Source organism: Setaria viridis, chromosome 9 (genome assembly GCF_005286985.2).
Source record: "Setaria viridis chromosome 9, Setaria_viridis_v4.0, whole genome shotgun sequence".
Classification (NCBI taxonomy): Eukaryota; Viridiplantae; Streptophyta; class Magnoliopsida; order Poales; family Poaceae; genus Setaria; species Setaria viridis.
Window position 1 is genome coordinate 16,342,460 of NC_048271.2, and position 25,199 is coordinate 16,367,658.

Here is a 25,199-nt window from a genome sequence, read left to right on the forward strand (position 1 = left end):
GCGGCTGGCCGGCCGGGCCTCGCCGGCGGTGAGCTGAGGGCCGGGGCGGCGGAGGGAAGGGAGGGGGCTCCATTTTGCCCATTATCGTGCGAACTTGAAGGTGGGGGAGGGGCGGGCGGCGGTGGTTGGGTGGCGGCGGCATTCGGGTGGAGGAGCACGGGCGGCGGCGGGAGGCGGCGGCGGTGGCGAGCTGGGGTGGTGGTGGAGTGAGTGGCAAGGGAGGCCGAGCGGGTGGCCCTTTTTATAGGCCGGCGAGGGGCGGCCGGTGGTAGGGGACCGGGCGGCCGGTGGCATGCGGCATGGAGGTGGGGGCCGGGCAGGCCGGGCCAGCGGTAGGGGCTCGGGTTCCGGGGGAGAGCATCTCGGGGGGGGGCACGGCAATGCTGGCGAGCGGCAGGCGGCACCGGAGGAGAGGTAGGGGGCCGGCGGCGGCGCGTCGGGCGGAGGAGCCGACGGGCGAGGGGCCAGCGCCGGGGCGGCGGCACGTGGCCCGGGTGCGGGTCCAAGGCGGCCGGCGGTGTGGCGCCAGGAGGTGGGCGCCGGGGAGTAATGGCGTTGGGGCCGGCTAGGAGGAGTGGTGCCAGGAACCGGGAGGAAGAAAGGAAGAGGAGAGAGAAGGAGGGAGGAGGAGAAGAAAGAAGGAGAAGAAGAAAGGGAGAAGGAAAAAAGAAAAAGGAAAAGGGGAGGGGAAAAGGAGAAAGAAAAAGAGGGGGACCGGCGGCGTTCGCGGCACGCGGTCGGAGCACACGCGCGGCGTCTGATGACGGCACGCGGCAAGAATTTCGGGTACGGATAAAATGATGGCTGTCGGCTTGGGTGCCGGGACGGCGAAATCACCGGGAAGATTTTAGATTTCCGGGAGCTCAGCGGTAAAAAGATTTTAAAAACGATTTTTAATGGGTGATTTTAGGTTAGTGATTTTGCGGATGTTACAACGTGCTACTGGGACCGGTGGGGCGATGCGGAGGCGGCGGTGCCGGGAGGCTTGAGGAGCCGTGGGACGAGCAGCTGGGGAAGCCAGCTCGACATCGGCGCGAGCTCACCTTCCAGGGTGACGTGGGCGGGGGCTTTGCCGCCGGCGGCGGCAGGGCGGGTTAGGGGCGTTGGACCTGGGGGCGGGCAAAGAGCGGCGTCGGAAATGCTGACCAGAAATATCGGTGGCTTCCAAAAAAAATGCGAAATAGTGTAGCCCGGCAAATGGACCCCACAAGTCAGCGACAAGATAGAGATAAAAGAAGAATAGATGGAGGGAGCAGACACAAAACATAGCAGATCTCATCTAGCCGCACAAATCAGATCGGACGGGCCAGAAAAATTGAGTGAGCAAAGGCTAGATTTCACTTGGGTGAGATATAGCTTTTGCCTTTTGTTTCTACCAGGCAGAATAAACTTTATATTGCCAACAAGGTTAATCCGATTCCTCTTGGGGATGTAGGTGCAACTATTTGTCCGATTCTATCAGATTATATGTCGTACCATATAATCATATATTTGTCATGTGTACTCTATAGATGAATCATGGAAACATAGACTTTATGCCACTAAGATTTTTTTTATTTTTTTATCACCCTCAAGTGTTCTATCTGTCCCTTGCACCTGGAAGTTTCTCTTCCCATCTTTGCCCCTTCTTCTCTATATCCAGCAAACTTTTTGAGCTTAAAGTTACATAGTTTACTAAGTTTACTAGTGTTTGTTGGACCCAGAGGGCGCTTTGGGACAACAAGATAGCGAGTAGCGATGGCGAGAGTGTCGGAGGTGTTGGGGGAGCAAGTCATAAGGAGACATGGAACCAAATGGAGGGGCACGCCTAGGGTATGACAAAGGAAAGACCTATGGCGGGTGAGGAAGGAAAGCGACCTCTTGTGTGCTTTTTACAGGGAGTGGTGCCGGAAGCCTTGGGGGTTGTAGGTGGAGGCAAGTCGGTTTGATGTACAAATTGCAATCTAAATCATACCGGTAATAAAAGACTATCATAACCATTTCGGGCATGTGTGCAATGCAAGATTATTCGCGCGAAATCCACATGAAACAATTAGATTATCTCAGGAATTCCAATTAAGCGGGCAGTACCTCAAATAAGACAGCATTGTAGAAGATGTATAACTTGAGAAGGAAATAAAATGAATGGGATCATGCAAAGAACCATCGCCTGCGCGCCGGCGTCGTATCAAACGACGGACAACGGGGCCGGAACCAAGACAGTGGATGCCACTTCCCGGCGAGGGGCAGCTTCCGGAGGGGCCTATGCTGGTGTGGAGTGTGATCCAGCAGATCCGTGATGATCATCCCGCTCGCGCTCTTCGTCGTCATATTGGTGTCGAAGTGGTAGACGCAGCTGGGCCGGACGGCGGGGAAGCCGCTCGCCGGGAGCGCGAACGCGTGGCCGCGCGGCGCCACGAACAGCGCGTAGTCCCCGGTACCCTCCACGTCCGACAACGCCACCGGCATGGCGCCGCCGCCCCCCGCCGCGAACTCGACCTTCACCACCCTCACGCCGACCGTCCTGGGCTGGCGCCGGCGGCGAGCGCAGCACGACGGCGGCATCCTGTCCTCGTAGTGCGACACCGCCGCGGCCAGGAGGTCGCCGCCGCACTCCACCAGGTGCACCTGGGCGTCCCGCCACGGCCACTCCATCACGTGCTCTAGGGTTACCGAGCTCGCGACGAGCGTCCGCGCGTCGACGTCGCAGACGGCGATCCTGCAGCTGATGCCGACGAGCACGTAGGCTCGGCCCCGGAAGAACTCGAGCCCCCAGTAGAACCCAGCATACTGGCCGTCGAGATCGAACCGGGCCCACTCGCCGTCGCCGGGGCGGCAGAAGGCGAGGACGTGGCCGGCGTAGGTGACGTGCTTCATCTTGAAGAAGGCGAACGCAACCCACCGGCCGGGCGCGTCGAGGGGGTCGTCGGAGAGGAAGATGTCGGACAGCTGGTAGTCCTGGTACTCGGGGTCCTCGAAGTCCGGCAGCGGGAACTCGGCGCGGGAGATGGGTTCCCTGAGGAGGAGGCTCCCGCCGTCTTCCACGGCGAGCCAGCCGCGCGACGCGCAGACAGGAGCTTTGGCGGCGTCCAAGCGGACGGGCTTGACGCGGCGGCGCCCGGCGGGCCGGACGAAGGCGCCATGGCCGTCGGCGGCAGACGACTGCAGGACGAACCAGGGGCCGGGGACAAGCGCGCCGGGTCCCGCGGCGGTGCGCCAGCCGCGGCACACGTGGCGGAAGCTGGCGGCGTCGGCGTCGGCCGGGAGGCGGGTGAAGACGTCGTGGAGGAGCCCTCTCTCGAGGGACGCCCAGTCCCTCTCCCACATGGATGCGAATGCAACACGCTGCTGCAGTTGGTCGGTTGCATCTTTAAGCGAAGGAACCGGCTGCTGAATCGCTTGACGGCTTCAGTTTGTTACCGCGTGCCTCCGCCCTTTCGGGTGCATGCGCATCCTTCTCAATTTCTCATTGGGAGAAAAACGCAGGCCCTACGTCACTCGCCCTCGCCCTTGCCCTTGCCCTCGCACTCGCACTCGCACCGTCGCACCTCCAGAATACCCCACCTTGCGCCCGTCGGGCTTTTCCTCTCTTTTAATATAGCAGCAGCTCTCCTGCTGGTTCGTTTCAAAAAAAAAGAAAAGAGCCAAGCCTCCAAGGTGAGTCCAATCGTTCCCTAAATCGCGGTATTTCTCGTCTCCCCTTTTCCGATCCATGGAAAATTGGCTGCTTTCGTGGTTTTGGTGTGCATCGATTGTGGTCTTTCTACAGTGGAAGTGGAAGAGGGGGGAATAAGGAAAGAACTTGATCTTCCTGTAGTGCTCCGGGATCGCTAATCTGAGTGCTCCCAGGGTTTCTTGAGGATTGATGGAGGGACTGAGGGATTTCTTGTGGTTTTGGCCTCATAGGTTTGTGGACAGGGTTTTTACATCTTGCTATCTCCTATTTTGTTCTAGTGTGCTCGTCCTGGTTTTTAGGGCCTTTTTTTTCTCTTGATAGAGGGATCGACTTGGAAGTAAAACCCGCCTATTTCTTGTTAGTGCAGCAGGTTTTTAGCCTTTCGAATTCTTTTTCTGGTCAGTATTTCTGATTCTGTCTGTGGTAATTATTTGGCTATAAGATTCGCTCTGCCTCTAAAGACAATTTAAGTTCATAACTCTGCAGTCTGATGATTTGCTTATGGCATGGCGACTGATCTAGTGATTTCACATGCAGAGGATTCCTGGGAAGAGGAATTGGCAGAGCTATGGGCAACTCTTGCCTCACTGTTTCGCGTAAGGATTTCCTCTTGTCTTCTGCACCTTTTCTGCTTGTTTCTTGGCTAGAACATTGTTCATCACAGTGTTATTGGACCGATATCCCACTGAAGCTGCACTAATGGATCGTCATGAGCAACACTTCATCTTGTTATTTGGACTTTCCTCTCTATCACAGCACTAATGTTTAGATGTTGATCTTTCATACTGTTCTAGTTATCTATGCTTCATGCCTGTCAATCCCAGTGTTAAAACACCTCCTTTTCCAGCTGCAGAGCAGACAACCTTCAAGTGGACAATTGACGGCTTCTCCTCGCTTCTCAACAAGGGTGAAGGATGGACATACTCTGGAGCGTTTAAGATCATGGACTTGAACTGGTATGGATGTAGCAGCTGCTCTTTGCGACTCTTGTTGCATCTGTTGGTTCCTACAACTAGAACCGTTCAACATCAACTAACTTGGTTAATATCCTGCATGAAAAAAACTTAATAGCTTCAGAAGTCTGGCCAACAAAAAAATGACTGTTTTTAACATCTCCCCCAAGGCCCCAACACATAGCAGGCTGCAGGCCTATCAGAGGTTTCTGTATAAGAATCAAAAAAGAGAACATGGCCATCCATGAACAGATCCTCAGTGCCCTGTCTTAATTTGTTTGCAGGTACTTAATGCTGAATCTGAGGGACAAAAAGAGTGGAGATCAAAATGATTATGTCTCTATGAGGCTTGGGCTGTCAAAAAGTTCAATGAAACCCGACACTATCGTTGAGGCATGTTTCAAGTTCATGATATATGACCAGTTCTATGGAAAGCACCGCAAATATCAAGGTAAAATAGCAAATACACATACACCTGATAGCAATAGCTGGGATGCTTTACATACATTAACTCAAAATCTTCCTGGTTACACTGTCAGCTATAATTTGCAAGTTTGCAACCTTTATTTATGTTTGTCTTCGAGAATGTTTATTTTCTCTCTAACGAGTATTCTGTTTCACAGCCATTGTTTGTTTCAGTAAAATCTCTATTTCTGAACACTCACGCTTTGGATATTTTTTTTGTGTGCAGTGAAGCACAATTTCGAGACTGGAAGCACAAGCACTGGGATAGCATGCATGATTCCCCTCGATATACTGAAGGAACAGTCCTCTGGATTCTTCATCGGCGACACCTGTGTCTTTGGAGTCAAGTTCATTAAAGTTGTCACTGCAAAAGCGGATATGATATCACAAACACTCTTTGTCCGGAAGACGAACACCTTCAACGAGGCCAAAACTTACACTTGGAACATAGAGGACTTCTTTGCTCTAAAGAATACAAGCTGTTCTCCGGAATTCGAAATCAGCGGATACAACTGGTTCCATACCTTTTCATTTTTAGGCTTGGTTTCATTAAAGCTACTGCAGTTCATTTGAATTTGATCATTGAAAAGTAAAGACTACTATATCTGCCCTTTTTTTTCAAGAGGTACTGAGGGCTGCGCCGTTTTCATTCATGGACTGAATCGCAGACCTTTGACACTGTTCAATTTTGCAGGTTAATCAGTATCTATCAATCTAGTCATGATAGCATCTTCAGCTTGCGATGCTTGACGTGACTGGATGTTATTTCAATCCGAGCCCTCTTACCAGTTTAAACATGATTTTATAGAAATTACTACAGTGCACATGTAATTGACACGTAAAGAGTAATGTAGCTTAATGCATCAACTGAATTGTGCATGTGTGATGCTTCCAAACTTGCAGGTTTATAAGTATGCATCTATCTGATGACGGGAAGCACCTCTCCTTGTATCTGAACATGGGCAAGCCAAATGATCTCCCCAAAGATCTGGCAGCCTGGTCGAACTTACCTTATTCATCTATGACCAGGAGGGTGGCAAGCATCGCGATGCAACTGGTTCGTATTTTGACAGAAGTTTTCTCGATCAACAGGGTTCCAGATGCTAACCTATCATCACATATTCCTAACTTGTCTTATTGGGGAAATGTAGGCCGGTTCTCCACGAGCAATTGTAAGTGGGGACTGGAGAAGTTCATTTCACTAGAGGATTTCAAGGACGCTTCGAATGGGTATCTCACGAAAAACAAGTGTTGCATTGAAGGCAAGCTCGAAATCGTTGGCTCCTCCAGGAAAGGGTAGAGTACATCACTACGGTTGTGCTCGCACATGTGCCTCTCCGATTCTGCTGAAGATGATGAGAGTGCAAATGGCAAACATAGGTTGAGCCTTAAACATTTTGCACGGTTTGCATGCCCTGTTCGTTGGCGCCGTACGTGACCAGTTGGTAATCTTAAATTCTGGATAACATTTGTGAGGGGGAAACCAAAACTTTCCAGATTCCTGTGCTCTAGTTATGCTACTTGTGTTACTAGTTGTACCTCCACTATGTATAACATAGTGTCATGGCATGCCATATCCTTCGCATATGTGCAGTGGACAAACATATTTTTTAGTAGTTGGTCACAGCTGAGAACTGATGGCATGTTTAATTCTAGCATAGATTAGCTTGATAGAGGCTTCTATGACACAATAACACACTGAGACAACATCTGATTGTCTGTGTGGATGGAACGGAGGGCTCACAGCGTGGTAGCAGCTGGTGTTCACTACCGGAAACCTTGGCTTTAGTCTCGGTAACCTTGATTTTAGCCTCGGTTGGTAGGAGCCAAATCTCTCTAAAAATCATTCGGGATATAGTTTTCAAGACGAGGGGGAGAATTTTAGTCCCGGATCGTTCAACCGGGATTAAAGATCTCCACATTCTAAAAAACATGTATAAATAAAAATCATCTCCATTCTCCCTCATTCTAAAAACCTCATTTTTCTCCCTCTCTAAAGCATAATAACAATAAATGAAAGGAGGATGAAGTAGCTAACCTTCACAACACTTTGGATGAGTGAAATCCCCATGGAAATGAGGAAAAAAATTCGGGCAACACCTCCCCTAGGCTTGCTTCATCGCCATGGAGAGGAGGATAAAGCTCTCTGGTGGAGTGGAGTGGCTCGGGTTGGAGGAGGAAGAAATAGAGGAGATTTTGTCCCGGTTGGAAATTCCAACCGGCGGTTGGAAATTCCAACCGGGACAAAAACAAACCCCTTTTGTCCCGGTTGGGAGTTACCTTCGGTTGGAAACACTAACCAGGACAAAAGCCTCCACCTTTTGTCTCGATTGGAATTACCAACTGGGAGTAAACTTTTCATCCGGGATAAAAGGGTGAGGCTTTTGTCCCGGTTGGAGCTTACAACCGGGACAAAAGAGGACTGCCATTGGTGGAAAAAATCCGACCGTTACAACCGGGACTAAAGCTCCCCCAATCTGGCCTACTGTAGCACGCCACTTTTAGTCACGGGCTAACTTTAAACTGACACCACTTTTAGTCACGGGCTAACTTTAAACTGGGACAAAAGGGGATGGATGGAAGGTGAGTTTTCCGGTAGTGGTTGGATAGTACAAAAAGGTAAGAGAGAGAAGCTTCACTTGATAGATCTGACGCAGTTGACCATGTCTGAACGTAGTTAGCGGTGTCTCCAGGTCATTGTTAAAGTGGCAGCTGATTAATTCTTGCTGCAAGGGCAATCAGCAGTAGCACGTACACATCACTGTTTTCCTCTCTTTCTTTCTTTTTCGTAGACAATGAGATAGATAAAAAGGATCTTGCACTATAGGATGATGTTAGACAACTTCATCTGTGATTTCCATGGCTGCAACCTTACATGCTGAAAATCGCCTGGATGCTTTGAACAAGCGCTTGGGCCAGGCTTCGATCATGCATCCGTACAGCTCGAGTCAGGCCCGCGGGAAATGTAGGAATTGTGGGTGTTTCTCGCGAGCCAGGCTCGGCCGATGCAAACCAGCATGCAGGGAGCGCACAAGCGCGTGTAAATGATAGCTCGACGAGCGTGCATCCAGCCAACCAATCGCTTTCTTCGTTTGACCTGGCTGGAACGGACCAACTAACCAATCAGACGCTAGGCCTGGCCAACCGTGGCCTGGTTCCCTCATACGAGCCAGGCTCTGCCGAGAAGTGAACCAATCAGGTCCCCAATTGGTTAGCGCCGGCCGGGAAGCTACGGAAACTTAGTCCGGTCCGATATCAGATTCTCAGTACGTGCAAATTAATAGCCGCTATCGTGCAAATTTTAGCCAACGTACACCATACACGGCTCTAGACTCGGGAGGGCTTGCCTCTTCCTCCTCAAGTACATTGATGTCGTCTAATAGGCGGTCTCATGCATTGACATGTAATCTTGGAACGACTCAAGAGTCAACCCGTACAATAAGTTATCTTATAAGTTGTCTGGTAGAACTATATAGTTCCTTGATTTGTGCATATAAAAAAGGAAATATTACGAGTTGCTATATTACGAGTTGCATAGCAACTCGTACAATGGCTGTTGAGCTATCTTGTAGTCCTACAATTTAGCTCATGAGGTGGTTGTTTCGCAAAAACAACAACCTCTTGCTCTCTCCTCCACCTCATCAAAAATCTTATGTGCCACTGCATGAGACGACATATGAGACCATTAACATATAACAATGTACTTTCTTAAGACGGCTTAGTTTTGAGACAAGCATGGTTCTCAATATATAGAGAAAATTTCTTATTTGGTACCAGGAGATGACTTCAATTCCTTTCTTTCTCTGAAATTTTTTTTTGTCTTATATAACACCAAGTGTAAGTTTTGTTCCTCCCATGACATTATTGTCATGTGAACCTGTGATGTCATGTGAACCTTTTGTTTTCAACACGTCCTTCCTGTTGATGTTTGGACTTTGGAATATGTGTGCACTTTGGAATGTTGAACTTGTAGCAGCTATGGAATATTTCTGATAAGATGTTGAAATTGGGAACATATGTTTAAATGTTGACATTGTGGCAATTAGGGTCCGCCAGTTAACATTTTAGGATGTTTTGTTATCCTAGGAGTGTCGTCGCTATGGAATCACCGAAATAGATGTGTCTTTGATGGAGGGTCACCAGACTTAGCTGCTGGTAATTGAGATGAAGTGTTGGAATTTGGATGGGGCTAGCTAACCGAGTAAAAGGATCTCTTCCCTGACTGGCCCTTGACAGGATGTTTAGATGATTTAGGTCGAGGTCATGCCATAATGTCTCTCAAAACTACATTCTTGTTGTATAGCCTCAAAAGGATCTATAGTTTTTCATCTCCAGTTTCTTTTGACAGCTAATCCTACATTCCTGTTGGTATGTGGACAGACAACCTACAGTCTTGTTGATCTGTGGACAGACAAAACTATATAACCAGTTGAAGTCCAGAACATGCATTAAAACACTCTGAACCATCCCAACATACCCACTCCCTCCGTTCCAAATTGTAGGTCGTTTTAGCTTTTTTAGACTAAATATAGTGTATGTGTGGGTGCATGATAATATTTATGAACCTAGAAAAATCAAAACGAGCTACGGAGGGAGTGCCATGTACCATCATAAAATCAACCCGGCTAACCACTACAGAAATAAGAGAGGGTAATGCCGGTGTACACAGGGATAGCACGGCATGCCACTATACCATAAACGAACTCCCACACGGTCAGGTTCCTCAGTTCTCTTGTTGATGCATGAATGGACAATAACCCCGAAGCAAAAATCATGCATCGATTCCGGGACCAGGGTACGCCGGAAGACTCATTATCCTCTCGTCAAGCACAGGACTACCCACAGTGAAGTGGTACAAGCTTTGGAACTCCAAATCTCTTAAGCCAAGTACCTCATGAACTGCACAGAAATTCTAGCAAATTAGAAGCTACTACTGAATAATACTTAAGCTAAAATACCAACGGAGAGTTAAATTATCATGACCACTGCAAACTGAATAGAGATACGAAGAATATTATTTAGGTATCACTGTGGATGGTGAATATTATTTAGATATCACAGTGGATGGTAATTAAGAGAAACCAAATATAAGTCAGAAGTGATCTTGTGCTTCATGATCACAGGCAGAACAATCAACTCGGGCATGAAAATCGAGCAATGTGCTGAAAAGATGTCTTATTATAATGCTAACTATGTTTTACATGAACAAAAAGAAGTATGCAACACTCTGCAAAATATTAAACATATGGATTGAATTGTTAGATATGTAAAATACAGATTTCAAAAAGATCTAAACGACATCACGAGTTCTAAGCTAAACAACAGATTTTCTAACATCTGGTGAAGCTTGGAGATCTAAGCAGAAAATAATTTTTCATCAAAATTTTAAGAAATACAATGTGTAGGAAGTGACACCTAGTGGTGAGACAAGTGAGTTGGGTGCATAGGCATGTTAAACAATGTGATTCAGTACATTGACAGTGGATGGACATGGTAAGTTCACCCTATATTACAGATACTATTTCACAATCATTCACGTCAATCCTCAACAGTCTAAGAAAAGCCAGATAGCATCGTTTGAAAGGATTATATGTATTAGCAGAATAGCAGGAGATGGACAATATATTGGTGCGAGACAGATTTTGGGTTCTGGTGAGACATTTACTATTTTTGCTTGATTCAAAATGGATACAAAAAGGATATCCTTGACCTTAAGTTAGAAACACCCTTAATCCCAGCAAACTAATCTCCAATATATTAAGTATATCTACAAGGAAACCAAATTAACAAACATGAAACCACTTCTGTTTTTTTCCTAACTAGCATGAATCTTACACTACCAAACTGGAACATTACATGCGTTTGCATGGAAATTAGAGATAAGAAGATCATAAGAATCATAGGATTTGTTTTTAGAGTCCCGAAGTCTAGAAGTTGTCTCTTTGGTTTCAAGAAGAGTGGCGCATATTAAAAAAGGTCCTGTACACAAATGGACCATCTAAAAAGAAGAAAAAGAAATAATGAATTAGTCTCTTCTCAACCCATCACCATCAATGATCATGTTAAATCTATATCACCTATCCTACTATTACACCCTCCTTCAAGCAATGTTGTCTGGCCATATTCTGCAGCGCAGATATCCCATCATGACTCAACATTGATGATAAAACATATGCTTGCTAAATTGATATTTGATTTGCAACTATTTAAAAATGTTTCAACAATTGTACTGTTAAGACCAATGTAACATACCTTCAGCCATTATACAAAATGTAGTTATCAGCTATCAGAACTACGCTTCATCATGATATACCCTTCTTTTATTCTTTAAGTGTAGTTATTCTTTGTGTTCACAATTTTACAAGTGTATATTTGATCACATTCTGTTGTGAGGCATGGCTTATCAGACACCTAACAAACATGGACTTTAGACTAGGATTTGGGAATGTGAAGTGAGGTTGATCCATTGAGCAACTAATAATAGCACTTCCTCCATTTTTGTGATATAAACCTAGTGTTTAAGGATGTATCATTTCACAAAGTTAGTCCAGTCAGTAAATCAAGAGTGTAATCATTGCAATACATCACAAGCTACCGATATTTTGATTTTGTAAAGGATAGTAAACAGTCATAATATGCTTATTAGGTATGTTTACACTAGCGTGGTCAGCTATTTATGGTAAAAATGCTAACAGTATTCTAACTTTCTAAGGATCATTCTCTTTCCAAGTAGTGTTGTCCCAGCTGGCTTAATGAATTATCAACAGCTGCTACAACAGAACAAAATGAATAATACATTGTTCAACAGAAATTTTTTGCAATACAGATTTGAGTAATGCATTGCCAATATTCTTAAAGACTAGCGAAGATATTGGACTGATTAGATAATCTTGAATTGGCTTGTGGTTCACGAAAAAAAAATGCCTGGTTTTAGCGTAGCACGTATATGATTCAACAGAATCCTGAGCATCCTACTCGTCAATCATCAGATCTTTAAGTGCACATAAACTGCAAAACAAACTAGAACTGGGATTTGTTCCCCTGTGCTGTGAACAACACAGCAGTTCTTTTTACAACAAGTGGAAAGGAGTGTAATGGTGTTAAATGTTCTTAATAGTTTGCAGATGCTCCCTGTTTCAGCTAATGCATGTTAGCAGAGGATTATTGCTGACAAAGGAAATACCACCATGGTTAAGAAATAAAGTACTAAACTGCGATAGATCTATTAAAATGTCTGCTCAACTTACCAGCATCATCAAAGTAACAGCCAATCCCTGTGGCAGATATTCCAAAAGCATGGGCTTCCAGGTAAAGCACTTGACCAAGAACGCCAGTCTCCCAGAACAAACGAGGATACATCCATTCACCTTTATCATGCAACAGAGGCTCGAATCTAGCAACCATACCAAGGCTAAAACATCCATGTGAAGCAATTTCCTGCATAAAAATACCAAAAGCAGAAAAATAGTAAAATTCCTGCAGGTACTAGAATAGGTTACATGGTGATATTAAAATTAGCTCCCTTAGCTTCAATATATAAACTAAAGGAAGAATGTGAGGACTAAGCATAAATAAACATTGATATATTCATAAGGAAACTTCTTAACCAGCCAATCGAATATAGTTTATAACTGAATAACCAGAAACAATGCCATCTGGCATCTTCAAATACCTGAAAGCATGAGATCTGCATTGCCAGCCTTTGGCAATCCCCTTTCATCAGCCTGTAGAGCGGGAGGCTATCCGGGCACCCTTCCGGTCGAACCCACTCGAAGTCCTGCCTCATGGCACGCTGCAATGCACCAAAATGCTCCTCATTCCTCACCAGGAAATATAGCCCCTTTGGCAGCCCCGAGATGCGATGCACAAACAATGCGGCATGCACCTCTGCATCCCATGGTAATACACGGAATGGAAGAGCACATTGCTGCCCCTGCCGCTCACCTGAGCCAACCTTCCCTGACGGGAGGCAGTGCAACAGCATCTGATAAAATGTGTCCCTCCCCATTACATGCACCCCGTCCATGTCCACAGCGCTTCTCCGACGTCGCACCACCTCCTCCACTGTTAATTGCTTATACAGACCTTCCGACATAGCTGGGCTCTTCCGCCATGGCATCACAAAGAAGCGTTCCTCAGGCGCAGGACCATGCTTCTTGACTTCTTCTGCAGTACGGTATATCACATCCCACACCACATGATCCTTACTAAGCGCATTCGCCTTCCCCACCCAATCCAGCCCATCAAACCTCCTCAGTGCCTCACTCATCCTGCCATAGTCCACCTCAGGCTCAGACCCTGCTGGGAATAACAGAACGGCGCAATCTGGGTGCTGCCGCTCCACCCACGGCGCCTTACCCCTGACCACTTTGTCGGGCAGCTCCTCAGGCGTAGCAGCCGGGCTCCCTTTCTCCACTCCAACCAGCCTGCCAAGATCCTCGTACGACAACCCGTCGAGCACCTTCGCGTCCCACCCCAGCGCTGCTGCAGCTACCGCCACCGCCGCGAGCGCGTGCCCCACGTCGTGGTTGCAGTACCGAAACGCTCGCTCCCCATACTTCCACGCCTCCCGCCAGAACACCGAGGAGAGCGCCACGACCGCCGTCGCCGGCGCGGGCAGAATCGCGGCGCATTCGCCAGCGGGCGCCGCGGCGCGGACCTCCAGGAGGTGGTCGCGGGGGGCGTAATGGGCGACGGCGAGCCGGCCGGGCTCCCGCGGGTGCGGGAAGAGGAGGTGCGCCTCGGTGGGGTGCAGGTTGCCGCTGCTGGGGTTGACGCGGAGCGACCAGGTGGAGAGGCCCGCGGACTTCCAGGCGGAGAGCGCGAGGGAGTGGAAGAGGAGCGCGGAGAGGGAGTCGACGGTGAGCGGCTGCGGCGGCGGCGGCGGGGGCGGGGAGTGGAAGAGGGCGGGGTAGGGGACGGGGGCGGAGGATAGCGCGGGGGGAGGCGGGTTGGGGAGCGGGAGCTGGGGTGCGGGGGCGAAGCGGAGGAAGGGGTTGGGCTGGTTGGCCCAGTCGAGGCGGCCCGGGCCGCGCGCGTAGCCGGCGGTGAGGCTGTGCTTGGTGCGGCAGTGGTAGTCGGCGGCCGCGGAGGTGGAGGGAGGGGTGGCGGAGGCGGAGGACATGGCGAGGCGGCGGAGGAAGCGGAGCGGGGCGCGACGGCGCGGGAGAGGGGAGGGGAGGCGGTGGCGGAGGAGGAGCATTTCGGGTGGGGATAGACGGCCGGTGGGTTTCGCGGCGATTCTCGGGAAGCGGTTGGAACCGTGCGGAAGGTTCGGCGGGCCGTGGGTTGGGCCGAGTATTATCCCATAAGCGTGGGCTAGGCCAGAGTATTGAGATGTTTGCGGGCCTTTCTGACACAGAAGAGGTCAGCAAGACCGGCCCGGTACATAATGTTATTTTTTTGTCCGGAAAGAAAGAATGCTTGTTGGCAAAACGCACATAAATTCTTGGGAATGACTCTGTAACAGTCGAGTGAAAAAATGTGATGCTGTCAATCGATTTTTTAAGATAATCAGAAGAAGCCACGTGGAGTTTGGCGGTTACCGAAATTTGAGTGACGGAAAGATAAAAATCAGTCGATTTTGCCCGATCAATAAGCAGAGGAAACAACCAATTGAAAACAGGAATCAAAATCACTCGAAAAAAAAGAATCCCGTCCATTAACAGCGTTACAACACAGCTAAAAAAAGTGACGCGAGACATCTACCATATTCTTGATCCGCATTGATCGTGGATGCTCTTTATATAAGACTAGACCTAAGCAAACTACGGGCCCAGCCGGGCCGGCAAAAGCCCAATTTCTTTCGTGTCCAAAATTTCCGCCCAAGCCCGTCCATTAACAACATTGGGCCAACAAAATTGGACCCAATTTGGACTGGACCGCCATCATTTTCTAGTGTAAATTTAATTCATTTTATTATTCAGGGCGGGCTCAGGCCCGCTCATTTTTTTAGCCGCAAAAATCAGCGTCACGCCCGACCCTAAACGAGTATCAGGCTGGGCTTAGCCTGTCGTGCTTGGGCTAGACCTATTTTGCTCAGGTCTATGGGTGTGTTTGGTTGGGCTGTGGCTTTTGGAAAAGCTGCTGTGAGCTGTGGGCTGTGGGAAAGCAGCTGTGAGAAAGCAGCTGTGAGAAAAGCAGAGGACCGTTTGGTTAGAGGAGCTGTGAAACTGTAGGCTGTGTAAGAAATACCTGTAATGCCCCTAAAGGTCTGTGAGTGTGTTTATATGCAAATTGCACGTAACAAAATAAATTTTATATATTTTTCATCCATTAAAGTGATTGGTCCACATAAATAAAATTATATCCATCAAAAGTTCTATACAAGGATGCCATCCTTCAACATGGATGAGCAGGGAGTGGCGGCCGGCTGGCCGGCGGCCAGCAACCGGGGGCGACGGGCGGCGGGGTGTGGCGGCCGGGGTCGTCGAGCGGCGGCTGTCTAGGGGGCGGGGTGTGGCGGGCGGCTGGGGACGCCGGGAGGCGGGCCAGCGACCGAGGGCGGCGGATGGCCGGCCGACGGAAGGCGGACGGCTGGCCAGCAGCCGGCAACCTGGGGCGACGGGCGGCGGGCGGTGGCGGTCGGGGTCGTCGGGCGGCGGCCGTCCGGGGGCGGGGGTGTGGCGGGCGGCCGGGGGCGCCGGGTCGGCGGGAAGCGGACCGGCGTCCGGGGCCGGCGGAGGGCGGGCCGGCGGACTGCGTCCGGCGGCGACGGGCGGCGGGGTGCGGCGCCGGGTCGGTGACGGGAGGAGCGGACGGACGTGATGGGAGAAATAGATGGGGGCAAAAAATGAATCGTTACCTTCATAATCAGTGGCAGGTGGGTAATTTTTTACCCCAAAAGCACTTGAAAGTAGGGGAAGGTGCTTTTGATTTTGTACTAGAGCAAAAGTAGCTTTTGGGCAAAAGCACGTAGAGCTTTTAGGCCCTTTGGTTGGCTTTTGACTTTTGCAAAAGCAAAAGTAGGTTGGAAAGCCCAACCAAAGGCACCCTATATAAGACATCACTTTCGTCTCTTTCAACCTGTTCAGCCATTCAAACCTACGGAAGGTTGGTTTTTTTCACAAAATCGCAAATACTATGGAAACATCTCGAAGTGTACCTAAAAAATAGAATTTCAAAAAAGGTTTGGACCTTACTAAAAACTAGTGGGAAAAAACCCGCAACCAACACCTCCTAAAAATTGGTTCCTAAAACAAATTGATTGCTGCCACATCATCCATATAGGAGCCTTAAGTTTTCACATGAAAGATAACTCACCGTTTTTTTCCCTCATTGTTCCTCCAAGCGCCTTGTTATCTTCGGGGATTGGAAGCACGGGGAGGATGCAGAAATCTAGCTTTGGATGGAGCCGGTACTGGGCAGTGAAAACGTTGGAAACTGAGTGTTATTTTTCAACTTTGTTTCCAAACTAGTTGTTAAACATTTATTGGACACTCTTAGAGATGCTTTGACATGGACATGATAAAGCTAAAATTGACAAAAAAAAGACATACATTGAAAAGACAAAAGCATTACAAATTATTCTATTAATTTGATCTGGTCCAAAAAGTAACACCCTACATAACAAAAATAATTTCAAAAAATATTTTAGAAATTTGACAAGAAATACACAATACAAAATGAAAAAAAAATCTAAAACATTAGATGCAGATGTTTAGAAAATCGGAGGATATCTGCATCTCCTTTAGATTTAGCAATGTCTCCACATAAAAAAGACACATTATTTAGCGGATGCATGTCCAAGAAAAACCGATCGTTGTTAGGGTGTTGCCCACCATGCATAATGTGTGTGTCACCCAGCCTCGCTCAAATTGAAACAGCAAAGCACGAAGAAACGCCTCGGCCATGTGGTATCAGGCCGAATTCCCTGACGGGCCGACCTAAACAATAGAAAAGCACGTAAGAAACAAAAAAAGCACATGTAAAAAAATCAACTGATGGAGCAAAACAACAAGTCAATAATTACTCGAGTAATCATTAGGAACCTGATCCGGTTGGGTGATTTCGCAATCTATTCGTCACATAAGACCAAATAATTCATCAAGTACCTATTTATTTTGTTGGATGCGAGCAGACTTGTCATTCCCAATAAGATGTCTCTTGCTAGTAGTGTATTGATGACTTTGCTAATTTGCCTAATACTACATTTGGTGATTTTACAACGAAGTCAGCTTATAATTTAGTGCGTACCTCTTCCTTTTGCATCTTTTCAAAATAGGCCTGGAGCTGGTATTATGTCTTATACTTCTGGTGAGCAGAAAAATTGGAAGAAATTATGGTCCATCAAAGCCTCGAATAAGATAAAAATAATTTTGTGGTGGCTTGCTCATGATTATTTGGCTATGGGACATCAGCTACAGAAGCGGCATATTCCAGCTAATCCTATATATTGTTTTTTAAGCTAAGATGAAAAAGGTGAGCATTGTTTTTTTATGTGCCCTTTTGCTACATCTATTTGGAAGAGTCTGTTGCACTAAGATACAGTGGGTAGCAGTGGTTGTCATCTATTGTTATATCTGGGATGTTCGGAATGAAACCAATGTGTCTCCTCGGATGATAGTCAAGAAGATTCAAGCTTACATGGATATGATTGTGTTGCATTATATAAAACCGATTCAACCTTTAAGGTGTGCAGTTCGGAAGCAAATTCAGAGAATGGACTCCACCGCAGATTTTACTTGTTGATTTTGGTTGCTGATTCATGCGATTTGTGACTGTTGATTTGAGATCGGTTAGTTCGGTCAAAATCGAAAATCGAACCGAACTGACCGAAACTGAAGTTCTCAGTTCTCAGAAATTTCAAGAACCGACCGGTTCATGTTTTCTAGTAACCGAATTCGCAAAAGACGGAAGAACCTAACCGAATGCCCACCCAGTCTATAAAAAGAAATATGACCAAGAGAGTCTCGGGTGCCCAAGTGAAAAAAGCAGGCAGTATCGAGTTATCGACCCCCTGCCTGGCTGCCTCACTCGCCCTTGCTCCATAAAACCCCCTTGACCTAGGGCCTGCTCCAAGCGCCCACCGGAGCTCCGCCGAGGAAGGCACTGCAATCTGCGAGGTGCGTGCTCGATCCTTCTGGAATCCTGGTCTCCCTCTCTGTTTCCTTTTCGGATCCGTAGGAAAGTTCGTAGTTTTGGCGTCGCATGATCTGCGATCGTGGACTCCTGTGTGTGTATCGAGTGGAATTGGAAGGGAGGAAAGGGAAGGTCTCGAGAATCTTGTCTTGCCACTCGATCTTGGCGTTCTCTGGGTAGTTTGGGAGCTTTGAGGGCCTTGCGGATTTTTGCAATGCTTGTTCTTGGCTTTCTTGGAAAGAGGGTTTGTTCGTTGAAGTTCAGAGTGAAGCGCTTCAGTCTACCTTTCCCCCCTTGATCTCTCTTTTTCTTGCGATTGTTTCTTAAATTCCGCGATAATTTTGTAGCCAAGATTTGCGCTACCTCAGCACTGTATTACTGGTTACTGGCTTATGGCAGCATAACGACTGATCTCACTTGCAGCCTTGCAGAGGTTTATTTCCTGGGAAGAGGAAGCGGTAGAGCTAGCTATGGGCAACTCTTGCGTCACTGGTGCTCGTAAGGATTCTTTTTGAACCTTTTGTTTTGTTTGTTTCTTGAATTTTTGTGCTAGAAAGATGATCACTGTTGTGATGTTGGTCAATTTCTGTTTCAAAATTAGATCTTTCCTTGTATATGTGAACACAACTAGGATGAAATTGTGACCATTGCTTGTATAAACAAAATCTGGATAAAATGGAATCATCGTCCTGCAATCTTCCGTTGGAGTAGATTTTTTTGATTCAGTGAACAACTGCACAGAAAAAATGCATCTTGGTCTTACTTGCTATGAATAAGTGTTATCCAGTATACATTATGTAAACTGTGAACAATGACATGTATTGTGAGTTTGTGACATCTGTTTTGAATATCAATAGTACCACGTAACTATTGCACCACTGAAAGAAAAAAATGCTTGACTTTCTAAAAAATCATTCTTTTCATAGGACTATTTACCCTCTTAACTGTGGAGTGAACTAAGACAAAGTCAGTTTGCTTTATGTTTTGTCATCTAATTTCTAGTTGTAAACAAACTTGATTAATTCTGTTTCAATGAAATGGAAATGGGAGTCCCTGTTTCCACCAGAAAGAAAAAAGAAAACTGTTGAGAAAAACAAGAGGCACACAAATGGTCTATGCCATGCAAAACTAGATCAATGTCCTGAATTCTTTCTACGATGGCCACTCATCACAAGTAAATAATAGTTTTCTTCTGTTTTTAGTTCAGATAGTTGTTAGTTGAATGTAATATAAGATAATTTTCTGTATCCAGAGAACTATTCTGTTTTTCAATATGTTTTTCTTTATTTGGAACTGCAATATGATCCATAATATGCTCTAGCACATAATCTTCTTTTCCCCTGTCTTTTGTAATTTTAAAATTTGCTCTTATTCTAATTTCAGCTCATGCGCTGCTGGAAAAGGCCGATGGTCCAGCTTTTCAGTGGAAGATTTATGGATTCTCATCTCTACTTGAGAAGGGAGCTACAACTGTCACCTCTGATGTTTTCCACTGCTGTGGATATGAGTGGTAAGTGCCGTGATCGTAAAAGGGATGCATACCAAGAAGGTGTGCATTGATCAAGCACGCAGCTCTCCTGTGTTTTCAAGAAAAAAACATCACTCCTGATTTCATTTAATATCTGTTGATGATATTAACCAAACTGCAGTTTGCCACAGCTCATCTTCCATTGAAGTCATAAGCAATCACAATTTCCTAGAAAACATTTGTTTTCTTCAGTTTTTATTTTTGATCTTCTGCTTCTTAATTAATGTTCCAGGTTCCTGACGGTAACCCCAAAGCATAAAAAATTCGGTTTTGGAAGTCCATATGTTGCTGTTCGTCTTCTTACAGGAAGCACCCTGGAGCCAGATTACATCATGAATGCACTATTCGAGTTGTCAATATACAACCATTCCAACAGAACATATTGTGGATGCCAAGGTGATCTCCTAAACTTCGTTTTTCAAGCACAGCCATCTTATTATATCTGGGAGTCCATATTGCTTTATTTTTATATGTTTGTGGATGCAAAGGTGGTTTCTTAAACCTTAAACATGTTAACTGATTTTCTGAATTATCAAAAATTGGTTAACTTGGGTTGGAAGCAGGTTAATTTGTGCTTGGAGTTTTTTTCAGCTTAGACGTGCTTAGGAGTATTTGGCTAATACAGTTACCATCACCTTTTATCTATGAACAGCTAGCAACAGCTTCCTTGTGAAGAAGTGGTACTCAGAGAAAAAATGCTTGATTCCTCTTGAAGAACTACTGGAATCAGCTGATTTTCTGGTTGACGATAGCTGTGTCTTTGGTGTAAGGATATTAAAAGCAGATATCTCTTTTGCAAGAAAGAAAACTGCTGTGGTTCCCAAAAAGACCGTTGTGGTTCCAAAGAAACCTACGACAATTCAGAATCTCTTCCTTCAGAAAAAGGAATTCATCAAACGGACCTACACCTGGACCATGAACATCTTTCTTGACTCGAAGCTCGCAGTGCTTTCCCCAGCATTTGAAGTTGGCGGTTATAAATGGTATGCAACTGTTATTGTACATTGTAATTGATTCATATGTAATATGCACATGTAAGTTGTTTCAGGGCACAAGCATCCTTCAACTTAACATACCAAGCTAGATTGATAAGTGAGATTGCTAGAAGCTTTAAGTGTTGGTCAATATTACTAGTGGGCATTCTGTTGTACTGCTTTCACATGTGGGGTTCTTTTGTGCAGTAGAAGCGCTCTTGCTGCTTCAGATATTTGCACTCTCAGATCCTAGTTAAATTATCTAGCATAAGTAGGGAGGCGAACAACTAGAATGTTTCAGAGAGGCAACCATTTATGCCTTACTTTCTTCTTTTTCTTTACATGTGAGAGTATGGATATGGTCATAAGACACTGTTTCAATTCTGTCTCAGGCATATACAAATGTATCCACGTGGTAACCAGCTCAGCACCAAGTCACTATCCCTGTACTTGTACATGGATAAACCAAGCATGCTCACTCTTGAGCCTGGGATGATGATTGAACTGACCTTGTCCATCTTGGACCAGAAGAACGGGAAACAGTACACCCGCTCAGGTTCCACTTTCCTCAACATTTATCTATCAGTGTGTCACAAAATCAGTTGACCATGCCTGCTCTTTTTAAAGATGGCCTTATGTTGTCACATTTGCAGGCTGCTTGGCATTTGCAGCAGCAAATTACTGGGGATGGCCCAATTTCATTCCACGTTGGCTGTTCAAGAACCAGTCCTTTGGCTACCTTGTGGGGTCAAACTGCATTGTGAAGGCAGATATTGCTATCGTTGGGTCATCCATTGTTGGTTAGACCTTAAGTGATCTTAGGAAGCCGTAATGTCCTTAAATACTACCACTGATGCCTATGAGGCTATAATGGTTCTGTTAGCAAACACTACTGATGCCTAGTGGTGACCTTATTTATGATGGTAGAGGTGACCTGAGCACTCAGGTTGAGAAACCGTGAGGGGATGATATGCATATGTCTATTGGCATGGGGAATACTTTTAATTGATCTTATGGGTGTCTTAATTGGCTTGTGTTTGCTACATGCTTGGTTTCTGTTGTAGATCATTTTGTTCTGGTGTGCCAACTCCTTAAATTCTGCATGCTTTTCTAGATTCAGCCTAATGGGTTGAGTCATGTATGCGGTCTCAATGAGTTTATTTTCCATACTACATGGTTCCATGGTCCCCATGCCTTGTAAACGGAATGTTCTATAGCCATACAGCAGATTGAAGAATTTAGACCTTGAGTTTGAGATTATTTTACATGGCATGTGCACCTTCCTCGAAGCTCATTTGCCTGTCTAAAAATAACTCGTGTATGATGATGCCGATTTAGAAAATGGCTCTCCGTGAAGTGTTCCTGTAACAGGAAACTTTATTTGAGAGATTTGACATGTTTGATCTCGTTTGAATGTAGTTACATGTGGTGCATTATCACCAAATCATTATTGGTGATGGTTAATCCGAATTTTCTCATTGAAATAATAGTCTAAAAATAAAAATCCTTAACATTGAATAGCCCAAGCAAATTCTAGTTCCCTGTGGAGTCTACACTTCTATTTCGCTTTCGTCTCCCAGTTCTGTTCTGATGTTTCTCTTACCCCTGCTGACGCTCAAACTGGCCTCCAGCATCCAATGTACTTGTCCACAGCCTGTCCCTCAGTGCAGCATTTTATTCACATATTGCCATTTTGTGCTTCTCCCTTTTCTGCTTCCTTTTTCTTTTTGGATTGTTGAGCTAAAGAATTAATTGCTACAGTGCCACCGTCGATTTCTATTTTAGATTCTGATGGCTCCTTCTATGATGTAATTCGGATGACCTTGGATTATTCCTTTTACGAACAAAAGTTGGCTTGGTCTTGTTGGTAATATGGTACCATTGCAGCTTAGCGTATATGATGAAGCATGTTCCACGTAACTGTATGTAAGAAGTGAACAATTACATGTATTGTGGCATACTGTTTTCAAGATTATGAAAAGGATTGGTTTTTTATGTCATCCTTTTTTTATCTCATTTAATTTATCCTTTGTATTTTTATAGTTAACAAAAGGTACTAATATTTTGCCATGTGAAAGTAGATTTCATGTTTTACTCATCTTATCTGTAGGCATGAGCTGATGAGCCGAAGAATTTTTAACGATTTTCACTTTCACTTCTTTCTTTACAGTGTGTTTTCATTTTCTAAAGGCAAAGATTTGGCATGGAATATGCCTTTCTTGAAACACAGTTGGAACCAACTATGGCACGTTTGGAGGAGCTCCTCCTAACTCCGGCTCCTTCTCACCGGTCACTGTTCATCCATTGTGCAAACATTGTTTACAGAAGCTCCTTTTCTCTCTCCTTCTCCCCCTCACAGCCGCCGAAGGAGCCGGTGGAGCCACAAACCGGCTCCACCTCCCTCTGCCACCTATAGTGGCTGGAGCCGGAGCTAGCGAAGTCCGACCAAACTGGCCCTATCTAGCTGATGCAAGCTAGGAGTCAAAAGTCCTGGCCCCTTCCAACCATCCAATCTCAGCTAAGTATAGTTGTTTTTTTTTCTCACTTGGACCTTCTTTGTATTTTACATAAATGAGAAAGCATGTAGAGCATAAAGTTTTTCTTAGACATTTTCTAGATACATATTTTTAAAGTAATTCAGAAATTTCTACATGAAAGTGTTTAAAAAACATTTCCAGAAAATATCCTTAGCAAACGTTTCCGGACAAGTTTGTTGAAAAACATTTTCAGAATTTTTGGGGGAAAAATTTCCATAACAGAAAAGTTTTATGGAATGTTTCTGAAAAATCTTCTTGAAAAAACTAAGTACATTGAGAAACATTGAAAAAAAGTGAATTTCTCGTGAGCCGTGAGCCATGAATAAAAAAGGTGCCTCTCGAGAGTAAGCAGGAGAGCTGTATATCATTGTATTAAGAAAAATTAGTTTATTACAACGTGACTCCCGCTTGGGCACTCATGACAGGTACATTGTTGTGATTTTAGTCTTTATATCCTGCTGCTCAAATTAGTCTTCCACATCTAATACCTTTGCCACGTGCCCACATGTCTCCAGGTGCACAGTTTCACACGGATTGTCATTTTTGCCCCTCCCTTTTCCTCACCAGGGAGACCGAGTGCCTTCTTTTTTCAAGCTTCACTTGCTCTTGCACCTGCACAAAACCCCAATTCCCCTAGCGGCCTAGGGCCTTCCTCCACCCTCCAGCTCCAAGCACCCCAGAACTCCGCTAAGGAAGCATTGCGATCTGCGAGGTGCGTGCAGCTGCGCACAATTCCCCTTGAATCCTGGTGTTTCTGACCGTTTCCTTTCCGATCCCTAGGAAATCCCTTGCTTTGGTAAAGCTTTGTTCTGCGATCGGGTACTCCGAACTGAAGCATGAGAAAAGTAGAAAGGCTTGAGCAGTGAGCACTCCCTTTCCTGTGTTGTGGATTGCGCAACCTTAGTGTGAAGCGCCTTTCTTTTCATGGTTAGTGCCGGCCAGAAACCCGTGTGAACCCGGTGGATGCCTTCGTCTTGCCACAAGTGCTTCGTTCTCTCGCTCGCATATCCGTGTGAATCTAGTTACGTCATTCGTACGTGCACACAAAAACGATCGCATTCTAGTATTTATTTGCACTAGAGAACCCAAAACAGTATTGCACACATAACCAATTATCATAGAAAAACATCCACCGGAGCACTTGAAATCACGAGGATCATCAATCACCAAGTCTTAAAGCTCTTGAAACCAACCGGAGCACGATTTCACGCGGAATGCCATTTCTACCCCTACCCTGTTCACGACGGTTCTGCTTCTGCCCATTGAAAAAGGCATAGCCACCTCACTTTCTTCCCCAGGACGCTTCCAAAAACCCCTTGCCACTCGCAAGTGCGGCAAACTGCGCCGCGGAAGGTGCGTCTGCTCAGTCTCTCCCAGATCCCCCTCCCTTTCTCTTCGATTCTTCTCTCGATTCGTAGCAAAGTCTGCTCCTTTGGTTTAGCTTGTTCTGCGATCATGATCTGTAAAATACAGAGGGGAAACGGGATTACGGGAGGAAGGGACTTATGGGTTTCTGCCTTTCTGGTGTAGCCCGATCCAGTGTTCCTGGGTTGTTTGAGGCTTCTCTGCAACGGGAGTTCTTAGCTTTATTGGCAAGAGTGGTTTCTTCGTTTTCTAGGGTAAAGTTCGTTTCTTTTCAACTTTTGACCTGCCTGTTTGTTTGTGGAATGGGGTTTTACCTCCCGGCCTCTCTCTCTCTCTCCTTTTTGCAAGAATTTCTTGTGTCTGGTAATCTTTTGTGTAGGATTTCGCTTCTTGCAAGGGGAATAATTTCTTGGTTCTTTTTTTGTGAGGTAAAAATTTCTTGGTTCTTAACTCTGCATCATTTGCTTAGGCTCCTAGGTTAGAATCTAGAACTTCTAGATACACATCTAGCCAGGATTCATGGGATTGACAAGAGTTCATGACGTTCTAGTATTAACCGAGAGGGAGAGAGAGAGAGGCAGGGGTACCTTCACCCCTAGGGGTGGAAGCAGCAGAGCTGCTGGCCATCGCGGGTTCTGTCGT

General features: G+C 46.0%; 2 protein-coding genes and 1 non-coding gene across 4 annotated transcripts; 2 read left to right on the forward strand and 1 right to left on the reverse strand.

Annotated features, from left to right (window-relative positions):
• The first annotated feature begins 4,462 nt into the window (after positions 1–4,462).
• Positions 4,463–6,667, forward strand: LOC117838008 (uncharacterized). The gene is made up of 5 exons (XR_011896972.1): positions 4,463–4,611; positions 4,893–5,059; positions 5,300–5,636; positions 5,977–6,130; positions 6,225–6,667. It is a non-coding gene; the product is annotated as an uncharacterized protein (transcript).
• A 2,828-nt stretch (positions 6,668–9,495) lies between these two features.
• On the reverse strand, positions 9,496–14,313 carry LOC117838006 (uncharacterized). The gene is made up of 3 exons (XM_034717866.2): positions 12,746–14,313; positions 12,321–12,510; positions 9,496–9,972 (listed from the first exon to the last, which is right to left on the reverse strand). Exons 1-3 carry the CDS (start codon positions 14,273–14,275, stop codon positions 9,845–9,847), a joined length of 1,848 nt encoding a protein of 615 aa, XP_034573757.1. The 5' UTR covers positions 14,276–14,313; the 3' UTR covers positions 9,496–9,844.
• Positions 14,314–17,999: 3,686 nt separating this feature from the next.
• On the forward strand, positions 18,000–21,698 carry LOC117838007 (uncharacterized). Of its 2 annotated transcripts, none has more exons than XM_034717867.2 (7): positions 18,000–18,137; positions 18,577–18,651; positions 19,537–19,663; positions 19,914–20,077; positions 20,334–20,664; positions 21,048–21,211; positions 21,309–21,698. In XM_034717867.2, exons 2-7 carry the CDS (start codon positions 18,624–18,626, stop codon positions 21,458–21,460), a joined length of 966 nt encoding a protein of 321 aa, XP_034573758.1. In that variant the 5' UTR covers positions 18,000–18,137; positions 18,577–18,623; the 3' UTR covers positions 21,461–21,698. The 2 variants fall into 2 exon arrangements, with proteins under 2 accessions (XP_034573758.1, XP_034573759.1); XM_034717868.2 differs by having other exon boundaries at positions 18,585–18,651.
• Positions 21,699–25,199: the final 3,501 nt, after the last annotated feature.

Excerpts from the sequence above, each read along its gene's own strand:
- LOC117838007 (XM_034717867.2), top strand. The coding sequence starts at position 18,624 with ATGGGCAACTCTTGCGTCACTGGTGCTC. Across the intron at positions 20,078-20,333 it reads AACATATTGTGGATGCCAAG|CTAGCAACAGCTTCCTTGTG; the intron begins GTGATCTCCTAA and ends ATCTATGAACAG. Across the intron at positions 21,212-21,308 it reads GAAACAGTACACCCGCTCAG|GCTGCTTGGCATTTGCAGCA; the intron begins GTTCCACTTTCC and ends TCACATTTGCAG.
- LOC117838006 (XM_034717866.2), bottom strand. The coding sequence starts at position 14,275 with ATGCTCCTCCTCCGCCACCGCCTCCCCTCCCCTCTCCCGCGCCGTCGC. Across the intron at positions 12,511-12,745 it reads TGCAGATCTCATGCTTTCAG|GAAATTGCTTCACATGGATG; the intron begins GTATTTGAAGAT and ends ATTTTTATGCAG. Across the intron at positions 9,973-12,320 it reads CTGTTACTTTGATGATGCTG|TTCATGAGGTACTTGGCTTA; the intron begins GTAAGTTGAGCA and ends ATTTCTGTGCAG.